Source organism: Arvicola amphibius, chromosome 8 (assembly GCF_903992535.2).
Source record: "Arvicola amphibius chromosome 8, mArvAmp1.2, whole genome shotgun sequence".
In the NCBI taxonomy this organism is placed as follows: Eukaryota; Metazoa; Chordata; class Mammalia; order Rodentia; family Cricetidae; genus Arvicola; species Arvicola amphibius.
The window spans coordinates 102,565,233-102,576,996 of NC_052054.1; the positions used below are offsets into that span (position 1 = coordinate 102,565,233).

At 51.1% G+C, this 11,764-nt stretch overlaps 1 protein-coding gene across 1 annotated transcript in view; it reads right to left on the minus strand.

Annotated features, from left to right (window-relative positions):
• The window catches only part of Agap1 (ArfGAP with GTPase domain, ankyrin repeat and PH domain 1), a 449,843-nt gene extending 438,987 nt beyond the window's left edge, over positions 1-10,856 (minus strand). The window contains 1 exon segment of the mRNA XM_038339225.1: positions 10,214-10,856. Within this exon segment, the coding sequence (XP_038195153.1) occupies positions 10,214-10,376 (163 nt within the window). The 5' untranslated portion in view covers positions 10,377-10,856.
• Between the last annotated feature and the right edge of the window lie 908 nt (positions 10,857-11,764).

An 11,764-nucleotide genomic window follows, 5' to 3' on the forward strand; every position in this document is an offset into this window, starting at 1 on the left:
CATGCGCAGCTTTAAGGCTGAGACAGTTGCTTGTATAGAAACACTGAACAAACACTCCAACACTGCAGCCCGAAAAAGACAATCCCCACCAAACAGCGGGAGAAGTGTGAAATGTGCAAATGAGCCTGCTTAAACAAAAACCCAATCTGCTCCCAGAGCGTGCAGGGTGGCCACCTGTTCAGGGCTGGTGGAGTCCTGATTACAGAGGAAGAAACAATACCAGGGAGATGACAGCCCCCTCTTGGGTCCTGGTCCCCACCCTCAAGCCTATATTTAGGCTGCTCTCTATGGAAAATGTTCCGACCCTGCACACAAACAAGCTATTTGGCTGGTTATTCAAAGGATCCATTAACAACCTCTTCTGCCCACCACGTGATATCTGCTCTCCTCCCTCCCTGGTGACAGACACAACCCCAATGCCCCTCTGGCCTCTGGCCCTGGTCAGCTGTGAGCAGACAGCAGAGAAAGGTAAAGAGATCACACTCAAAAGACTACACTACCCTGCCCATGGGCATCTCCGATCTCAGGAAAGCCCATGTCTGGGTCCAGGTTCCAGAACACTAGACAAGGGGGACCAAAAGTCCCTCCTCCCACCTCCTGAGAGGCCAGGACTCCCTGCAGCACCACATAAAGCCTTTCTTCTCCAATCTCAGAACAAAATAACAGATGCTGCAAAGATTAGAGATTAACATCTGCAAAGTGCATTTTCTTTCTCAGAGAAAGGTACTTAACAAAGAAAACGAATTATGTAGCTAAGCACCAGATCAGAACCCCAAACCTGGGCTTTAAAAATAACTAAGCCTCATCCGGCTTTTCCAGACTCAATCACATAGGCTGGGATGCAAAAGTGCCTGAGTGTCAGGAAAGGGACACAGGTCTGAGTGAGTGCTGAAACCATGAAGCAAAACCAACAGAGAGGGGAACAGCAGGTACAAGTGACCTGGTGGGGGAAATGGAAAGAAAAGGCTCTAATTAGCGAGAGGGGAGTAAAGAAGAGGGAGGGGAAGGTAAAATAACACTAAAGATGTCGGAAAGTTATAGTATTCACACCATTACCTATCTAAAAATACTCATAATATACACAAGTCGGTGTGTAAATATACATAGTTTAAGTGGAATTTTCCCATCTGGGCTGACAATTGTCCCTCCAAAAGTTACAGACCAGATAACACAAACCCCAACACTAGAGATGAGACCCACTCATTGTCCAGGATGGTCCAAGAGACTCTCAAAATAGTGTAGGCTACTGCTATTGCCCCTGGTTATGTCCCAGAGGCAGAAGATAAATACCTATTGCTAAAGCTATCCATGCACCTCAGATACAGGACTAAGAAGACCTAAGCTGGATCTGACATGAAATCTCCTCCTTTAGGGCTAGCTCTTATGGTACCAGAAGGTGCCATGCAAGCTTCCAATGGAGGGAAGCAACCAAAAGTCCTACCCAGCCATGGCACCTATGAACGAACCATAACAACCCTAAGGGCGCAGTACTGGCACAGACAGCTTGGTGATAACCAACAACTCTCCAAGTGGACGTAAGGCCACTCAACAGGAAGGAAGTTATGATCCAGGGCTAGTGAAGGAGGCCTCACAACTACTACTTTGTTAAACCAGCAAAAACCCTAATTCTAAATATTTATCCTCATACCCAGAGATAAGTGTAATTCTCACCCCTCATCAAAGAAACTTCTCTTTGCAATAAACAGAGATCGTTGCAGAAATCAATAATCAATCAAAACTCAGAGTTACTAAGCCCAGTCACAACGGATAGGTCTACAACACAACTCCTGGGCCCACCAACATGGCTCCCTGAACATGACTTGAACAAAGATGGCACCAGCAGACACGCTAAAGTAGAAGAGAGAAAACTCATGAGGCCTCAAACCCAGAAAAAAAAAAAAAAAAAAAAAACTATACGAAACTAAGAAATGCTGAGAGTGGGCAAAATAGTCTTCCCCTAGGAGTGGCCCCCAAGGGGTTATCTAACACCAGATGGCCAGCCCTGAAATCATGTGTGTGTATGTGTGTGTGTGTGTGTGTGTGTGTGTGTGTGTGTGTGTGTGTGTGTATAAACACAAACAAGTAACATTATACAGGCTAAGCAGGTTGTATTTATATATTCTGGAATACATACACACACACCCCAAGAGTAAAAGAGAGGTCATGAATTTGAAAGAAAGTTGGAATAGGAGTAACATGAAAGGGTTTAGAGGGAGGAAAAAGAAGTGAGAAATGAAAAATATACATATTCTCAACCTTTTTTAAATTACTTTAAGAAAATAAAAAACAGCCGGGTGGTGGTGTGGCACACCTTTAAACCCAGCACTTGGGAGGCAGAGGCTGGTGGACTTCTGAATTAAGGACCAGCCAGGTCTACAGAGTGAGTTCCAGGACAGCCAGGGCTACACAGAGAAACCCTGTCCCAAAACAAAAACAAAAACAAGCGAACACCCAGGGTTGCAGGCAGCTGGAGTGAGGCTTGCAAACCACAAGGAAGCAGGGATCTGGCTGCAGCAGAGGAAAAGGTTTGGACAAAAACAGAGGTGGCAGTGATGGGACCACGGGTTTTGCTGTCCCTGCAGCTGCAGGACCTGTCTCTCTGCCCTCCAAGTCACTGTCTTCAGGCTCCTCCGTGACTCCTGTGAGCTGCAGATAACATGCAGCATCTCTCTTTCAGAGATGCTCTCAACTGCTGGGAGACAGTGGTGACAACATGGATCATCTACCAAGTTACCATAAGAAGCAAAGAGTGACGAACCCATCTAAATAGGCAGGGGAAGAAGTCCGCAGAAATACAGCCTGTTATTTGGAGGAAATGGGGTACCAGAGGGTTCCACTCTCTACTGGACCCTTGTCTAGGCCTACTGTACCCCTGACCTCCAGAACTCCACACTCGGGGTGCCCACTCCTTCTATGATCATCACGGGGACAAGGGAAACTTGCACCTGAAACCATTCAAACTGGCGTCCAGCCTTTCATCATTGTTCAAACTTTTTGACGTTGCCAACTTCCTAAGCAACTGGTAGGGACGCCAATGCTAGCTATGGACACTGCAGACCAGAACAAATGTCCAGCCAGAGAAACTGGCCAGGACTCAAAATGGGATCCCTGGGTTACAGACCTTCTTAGAAATACAGGTTCCCAGGGCCACTCCAGCCCCACAAAACCAGGGAGCTGCTATCTGTTTCTGCAAGCCCTCAACATCATTACATTAGTGACACAGCCTGCCACTCACTGATCCCTCTGGACCATGCTGATTCTCTCAGTTTAACCGGTGGCTCCTGTCAGAAAGAACCATCAACCTCTGCAGACCACTGATTTAGAAATGTCGCCAATATTTATCAAGATTTTCCTTCCCTACCTGCAAACAGTAAAGAAAATGGCATGATGTTTTGGTCCCCATGAAGGTCATGATCTATAGATCTACAAGTTGCCCAGCCCCCAACTTCTATACTCTGGATGCAGTTTTCACTGCTGCAGGAGGACAACTCAGTTCACACTCCTTACAAGGCAAAAAGGATCTGTTTCTGGAAGGAAATGGCTGCCCAAGTCCAGGGCATTATTCAAGTACAGATCCTGACCCACCAAACTGAGGACTCAAATGCTGAGTGAGGCCTGAGTTCCGCCTTCAGGAGCTCCTGGCTTTCCAGGATGGAAGGAGGACAGCAGCTGAGCCAAGGGCAGCTGGCACGTAGAGCAAGGAAGGCCTTAACTCCAGAGAGGCAATACCAGCTGTGGGTAGCTCTGACCTGTACCAGGTCCCATGGCATCGCTAAGAAAGAGCATCCACACTATACCTAAAAGTCACGAGACTGTGAGGGCTCCCAGAGCTGGCTGGGCATGAGGTCTCTACGGGAAGCAGCACCTGGCCAACGGTGCCGTTTCCAAAGGCGGTAGTGAAACTGCCACCTCTGATTAGACCTGAACTATGACCAGCACAACAGACAGAGAGCCCAAGGAAAAGGAGAGCCACCCATGGCAGTAGGAAGAAACTTTTTTCCCTAAACATACACACCTGCAGTAACCAGACTAAACAAACTCTTACTGAGTTTACTGTATTAAGCAACTCCACAGAGAACAAGACGCCTTGGTTACATGGCACATCCCCAAGCCTGTCTCTTCCTGGGTCAAGGGTACACGTCTCAAAGGGTCAGAGAGATGACGATGGGAATCACACATAGTAGGGGGCTCGTCAATTCTACCTCATGCAAGGAGGCTTGGCCCAAGCCACTTCTTGGGTTCCAAAGGTGTATTGGTTCCAAAGGTGTATTGGGAAACAGTTTCCTCTGAGACTGAAACATCCCATCCTGCAGGTGAACTCTTTAAACAGGAAGGGGGACAACTCATAATAGCTCCAGGTAGTCCCTGAAACTGACCAGATTTACTAGCCTCTCTCTCCCGGAGTAAGCAATAAAGGTTGAAGAGTCCCTCTCAGCCCAGCCAAACTACAAAGACAATGCAAAGATCTAAACAGCTGCTTGGAAGAAGAGAAAGCAGAGGAGCTGTTTGGGAGAGGTTTAGACCAACTCAGTCACTTGGAAAGGACACTCCAACCTGCTGAGCTGCCTGTAGGCGGTGCAGTGTGCTTCGGGTCCCCAGCTTTGGTGAATTGACACCCATGCTACACCGGGCTTTGGATACACAGCTGTCTTTGAGTCATTTCTGCTCCTGTAAGTAACCCCTCACCCATATTCCTGTTAGTATAAGCCCAATAAAATTCACTGGTTCACCAAGCTGGACTCTGGTCATATCTGTACTTCAATCTGGGCATGAGGCCCCTTTCCAGGGTGAGTGTGCTGTGCCTCCCCAGGAAAAGTTCTGTCACACAGCAGGGGGATAGCCATGTTTGGGGATTACCATACAATGAACTGGCATAATACAGGTTAAGTACTTAGCACTCCACTGGGCACAGATGTTCAACAACACAGCTGCATCATGGGACTGAGCAGACTCCTTGCCATCTTCCAAGGTTTCCCAACACTCAGGCTGAGACATCAAACTTTCACATATCCATGTCCACCTAAGAGGACCATGGAAAGCTCATGCTCTCCTGGCCCTAGTTGTCCTGTGGAAGACCAAGGCAAAACAGGTATCTACAGAGCAGTCACCTAGTAAAGAGAGCAACATGAACCCTGGTTGAGGAGGTGGGTGTCTCCACTTCAGAGACTGGTTGGATTTCCCAGGGGTGCCTGGGAAGCTGGGAAGCTGCTGGGCTGAATGAGCGAGCACTAGGCAAGCACATGGATCCTGGCTCCGCTGCTGGCACGCTGAATTACAGTGTGTGACTACTAATAGAGGCTTTAGCCTTGAAAGAATGACAAGCTTTATTTAACAAGAGAAGCAGTTGGCCAGTGCGCTTCAATCCTTCCACCCAAGACAGAGTCTTCAACAGCCAGAGGGGAAGCAGAGGCTTGACTAGAGGTGAGGTGGGTCCCAGGCTCACTTCTGGGCATGACATGGTACATGCTACATCCCACAGCAGGCCATACCCCTGCAGGACACCCCAGATATCTGCTGGGCTTGATGTGAAACTAATCATTAATATTTCCCTAATCGAGATTCAGGGGTTAAGAAGATTCTCAGAGTAAGAAATAAAGACTAAAGAAAATTTGAAAATAAACAAACAAAACACAATAACAACAAAAACAAAAAAAAACAAGGTAACATTTTTAAACAAGGTTGAGGATGAAAATCACATGTATCCCAGGCCTAGAGACAGTATCCTCAACATACTGTTATTTGGGAACTTCAGTGGACTCTTGCAACTAAATAAAATCTATCTTATCCATCTTTATGAGATTTTCCAACGAGGCCAAAACAGACTCACTGTGACAAGAGCAGCAACCAAAACATCCTCCTCTTTCCCAAGGTCGTTCCTCACCCAAAGAGCAAAAATTTATGTAGATGCCAGAAAACAGTGAGGTTTTAAACACTATGACAGAGCCAAATGCTGGCGGGCAATGTCATCACAAAAGCCGTATCTTCAAAAGTCCTCCTAAGCTGAAAGGGCTCCTGTTATGCCAAGCCCAAGGCCTTGATAAAGGGGCCACAGACAGGAGAAAGGTCTGACTAGACAGCTTTGGAAATGACAGGTTTGGCCTCATGAGGCAAGTGATTTTTTTAAAAAAAATATTTATGATGATATGCATATCCTTTCCTGAAAGATTCACATTTTTGCTTTTCTCCTGCTCATTCCTAGTCACAAAGTGATCTGGGTCGGCCTCTGACAGGGATGGGGTTTCACTTCAGTTACTATGGTGATCCAGCACTAATCATGGTTTCTCCAAATTTATACCTTCCCGGTTCAATGTTAGTGAAGATACAGGTATCCAAATTTGGTTTTGCTTAACTTTAAGATCTCTCTCTCTCTCTCTCTCTCTCTCTCTCTCTCTCTCTCTCTCTCTCTCTCTCTCTCTCTCTCTCTCTCTCTCTCTCTCTGTGTGTGTGTGTGTGTCTGTCTGTCTGTCTGTCTGTCTGTCTGTCTATACCTGCAAAGGTCAAAAGAGGGTACCAGATCCCTTTGGAGCTGGAGTTACAGGCACCCACCTGACATGGGTAGGTACTGAAAGCCGAACTTAGATCATACAGAAGTGCAGCAATGCTCCTAACCACTGATCCATTTCTCCAACCTAAGAGCTACCAATCAGTGAGAAACCATAGACACCCCCAAAGCAGACTCCCCTCACAGGCTACCACCATCACTCTTAGTTAACTTCTAGAATTTGACAGTAAGACCCTGTTGCTGAAGATACCATATACTTGGAGTCATAGGACATGAAAAAAAAAAAAATCAAGCTGGTATTGACCTTGGAGTTCCACCCTTACTGGCTAGCTTTCACAGTACTGGAAGGTTTTATTTATGCCACCAAGAGTGAAGTTTTTGACAAATTTAGCCAGTTATGAATCCCACAAGCTACAACAATGACTGCCTGGCAAGATATATCCACTGGCATATAGCAAGATATGTATTAGTGGCACAAATGTCATAGGAATAACCATCCACTTTCTGGTTAGCTATAAATCCTGTACCAAGAGATAAACTCTATGCCTGGTACTATTAACTAGGCCAGAAACTCATGACCAGGTAAGTTATAGGTCCCAGAGAGAACTTAATACGATTATTATGCTAACGCACACAGTAATAAACTGCTCCCTAAACTAATCTCTATACCCATAGATCAGTGTATCTCTCAACCCTCATCAGAGAAGCTTCTTTTTGCAGTAGATGGAGATTAATAGAGACCCACAGCAGATCAGTATGCAGGGAATAAGAGACTAGGCGCGCTCAGCTCCAAATGGAACATCTGTATAACACCCCCTCCCTCCCTCCCCGCGAGGCTCAGGAATCACGGCAGAAGGGGGTCAGAAAGACTGTAGTGGATGTCTGCAGTGAAACAGTATTTGCTGGACATGGGCAGCACTGAGCACATGAACAAAAGGCAGCTGTGACTGCACAGACAACACCAAGCCTGCCAAAATCCCAGGATGGATGTGGAGGGGTTCGTGAAGTCCCTCACCCGAGCTGAAGAGCTCCTGGCACTTATTGACCACTTGGGAAGGAAGAGTCCATTTTCTTCAGGGATGTTGCCCCTAAAAAAGCAATGGATGCTCCAGTGATGGTCCTACACCCGTGCACATAGAGACAACACTGTGTGTGGACTCTGTGTTTTTAAAGAGAGCAAGAAAACACATGAAGTTCTGAGGGGAAATGGGAATTGACTGGCAGGCAGAGTTGATCAGAACACATTACATGCATGCGTAATATTTTCAATAAAAAGTGTTTGTTCTCTTCTCACTCAAGCACATCATGTTACCACAACTTTGCAACCCTCTCCCCATGCCAAACATCCACGGAGCAATGTAAGACCTGCCCATATCTTAACACTGACATGAAAAGACCATTCCATTATAACAAATGAGCCGGGATCTAATGAGAAGAGGAAGGGTGAGGTCCTTCAGACTTGGGCTTTGGGAAGCCAGAGAGACCAGGGGCCTAAATCACCCCTTAGGTCAGAGGTGCCGTTGAACAACTTCCCTCATGTGTTCAGGGGTCATCACCCTCCCAAACCTCCACCTCCTCCTCTGTAAGACAGGGCCATTGTGAATACCAAACCATCTGTGCTCAGGCTCTCCACAATTGAGCAGTGTACCACTGTGGTTAACGGCAGGAAGAACAGAGGCAGATACGAACGCTTCTCCAGTCCCTCTGAATTTACTACAGTCCTGGCATGATATAGGCATTCCTAGCCCTAACAAAAACAATAGCATTATCAAAGTCCCCAGCAGGATGCATCCATCAGTTTAAGTTTTCCTGAGAATGACAAAGGTTATAGCCAAAAAACGAGCATCAGCTATCAAGAAAAGCTCGCTGTGGAAGAACAATTTTAAAAAGAGAGAAATGCAACCACATCCTCCTGCTGGAAGTCCAAAACCCCACAGTGCAGCTTTAAGAATGGGAAATGAGTCACACCCAGCTGGAGGCCTTCCTCTCCTCTGGAGCAAGGAGCTCCAGTCAGGTGCATTCCATCCCTGGCACCAGCTTTCTGAGGGTTTCATCAGACTCCAGTACACGCAGCCAGAGAGCTGAGCAGAGCAACCTGAGAGAAACATGAGCACCGGTCAGCACTTCCAACAGGGACCCAGACACTGCTCTCAGAGGAACCCCTTACTACATCACCTCTCCATCAGCTGGGGGGGTGTCCCTCGAAACACCACAGGACTCCACGTCCCACAGAAGCCGTGGTTCTTAATGGGCCTGGAAGCATCTGAAGTCACCCCAAGCAGCTATGAACACTCAGGGGGCCCAGGTGCATTCAGAGCCAGTATTCACAGGGGCATAACATGTTATGACCCTCCCCTGGAATTAGAATATATTCTGTGGCTACTTGTCAGTCTTTCAGCCTGCCTGGGATGTGGTTCAAGTACACGAGGCTGCCAAATGCCAAGGGGATCAGCAACACGGCGGCGTTCACCTTCTCCACCCAAGCGGCCAAGCTTTAAACCCAAACACTTCAGGGTTAGAAGTTCAGACTGCGGAGGAGCCAAGCTTTCCTGGGGGCTGAGGCCTTATGCGGAGGCGAAGAGGGCAGAACCTGCACCTGCTTTGAACACACTACTGCTGGACTTGGAAGGCTCTTATGCTCCTCAACAGAGGACTCACCAGCCTTTGGCAGGCACAGTAGTGTACTAGGACAAGCCACCCGCAGGCCTGGCACTGTCAGTGGCCAGCAGCAACTCAAGAGGACAGGCTGCGAATCCACTGGCTGGACTATGAGACCACGTTACCCACTTCGATACCACCTGCTCCCCCAGGTAAGTGATGGCAGGCCCAGAGAAAGCAAACAAGGAAACAGCTCAGGCACCTAGTAGCAGAGAAACGGGAGCCATTAGTGGTCCAAAGAGAACACAAGCAAAGCAGCCAGATCCATCCTCTCCTGCGAGGATACTGCCTTGCCTGGCGCTGGGGGTCAGGACCGTGCTCTGCACACACAGGCTTACAGGCAACAGCACCATCCACTTTTCCTCCTCCTCTTGGGTGGCTCCCAAGTGGCAGGTGTATCAAAGTGCCCCCTTCAGCAAGAGAGTGTGGAAGTGTCCTGCCTCCCTAGAAGGGTCATAATTTGACCCAGGACTTTGGTTCCAAACGCCCAGTGTTTGCCCGAGGGCAGGCAGATCTGCACTGGGACATGATGCTGACTGAGTCCCACTGGCTCCCTACGTACTCCAAGTCCAAATGCCTCCCCTGTATCCGCGAACTGGGGAAAAAGGACAGCCATGAAGCAACTGAACAGGCTGGCCGGCACAGCACCCCCAGCAGCAGAGCTTCTCAAAACACATCTTCAACGTCCATGCAAAACGCTCAAGCCAGGCCTGATAACCTGTCACTGATCAAGTGGCGCCATCCCAGGCAGCTGCCCCCAGGCGTCGGCTGGGCCGGAACGGGACGTGCGGGCGGCCCAGGACGCAGCGGCACCGTGCCACTTTCTCACAGGAGAGACTCTATTGTCCATTATCAAATGAACGCTGACGATCCATCTTCCCTGGCAGGCTGGCTGCACTGCCGGCCTTGCCGGGCAAGAGGCACCGCAGTGCTCTCTCCGCCGGCAGCCGCGTGTGTACACACGCACGCACACGCGCGCACACACACCCCGCCGCACCACGGGCGCCCGCTCCCCCGCGCTTTCCAGAAGCCCCGGGGCGGCCTGGCCCTCACCTTCGATGGCGATGACGTGCTCCCGGATCTGGTTCTGCAGCACCGGCTCCTCCACGCGCTCCAGCAGCTCGTAGATGGAGTAGATGTTGGGATGGACCGACTCGAAGCGCTGGATCTCGGCCCGGATGGCAGCCGAGTTGGCCAGCTGCTGCTGGTAGTTCATGGTGCAGGCACAGCGCCCAGAGCCGCGCGCCCCCCGTCGCCGCCGCCCGGCGCCCCGGAGCCCGCGGGCCACCGAGACCCGGGGCGCCGCAGCCCCCGGGGAGCACGGAGAGAGGAGGCGCAAAAAGAAAGGCGAGAATGAGGCAGTAGAGGGGCTCAGTTCATGGCCGGGACGCTCGTCCCGGGTCAGCGGGCCGTCCGAGAAGACCGCGGCGCCATGGAGCGCGACCGGCCGCGGAGGAGGCTCGCTCAGGCGCCTTCCCGCGCCGTAGCCGCCTGCACCCCTACGCACCGGCCGGCCGAGCAGCCATTAAAGCGCAGGCAGCGCGGCGCTATGAGCTCCGGGGCCAAGGCCCCCGGGCAGTGGCCGCTCTGCTCCGGGGCGCACGGCTGCGACTGGGTCCGCGCGCTTGTAAGTGTCGCGCTACCGCGCGCGCCGGGGCCCTCAGCAGCCCTGCGCCTTCCGCCGAGCCGGGACCGAGCCGTGGGCGCTTTGCCAGCCGCGGAGACCGCTCCGAGCGCCGCCCGCCGCTGCCCGGCCAGCCCCTTCCCTGGCACGCAGGGCTCTGGCCCACGTCGGCCCCGCCCCCGCCCGCGCTCACCGCCCTCCGGTCGCCGCTGCGTCCTCCGCGGCGCTTCCCAGCGCGCCGGATCCCGGGGAATTGCGCCAGACCCCGCCCCGCGCTGCCTCTGGGCTTGCTGGGACTTGTAGTCCGTCACTCCGGCCGGCCGGCGCGCGTGGGGTGCGCTCTGCGCTCGCGTCGCCGCGCGCTGGGCGGGCCCCGTGGGGCGCCCGGACGCCACTCCTGCGGGCCTATCTACTAGCTCTTCTTGACCGTCCTGGGCCCTCTCAGTTGTCCCTACTGCCCCGTGCCAGCTCCCGAGCCTCGGCACCGAGAAGGTGGCGCGCGAGCTCACCCGCCCGCGCTTTGTTTGCTACCAGAGCGCCTAAGGAACCTCTGCGACTCCCGGGGTCCTCTTTCCCCGTCTGTCAACTTTCTGCCTCTTTTTCTGAACTCAACAGGAGAGTTACTTCCTTTCCCGTGGGTTACACTGGGGTCCACGCTTCATCAATAAACTGAAGTTGAAGCGGGACGGAATTCCACAGGGGCTTCTAGGCAGTCTTTCCCACGAAAATGTCTCGCAAGTGAGTTGTAGCCTCCAAGCTGCAGCCCTCCACGCACCGCCTATTCTGCTCCAGCCCCTTACAGGCTCACCCAACATTAGCGCCACTTTAGCCCAGCCTGGGAACCCATGAAGCTAAACCGCACTGAGCTGAGGGCTCCAAGTGAATAAGATTACTTGTAGATTTCCAAGGATCCAGAGAGAGCTCGAGGCCCCGAAGGTCCTGGTTTGTGCACTATGACGGAGTTCCTGTCTCGCCATCCA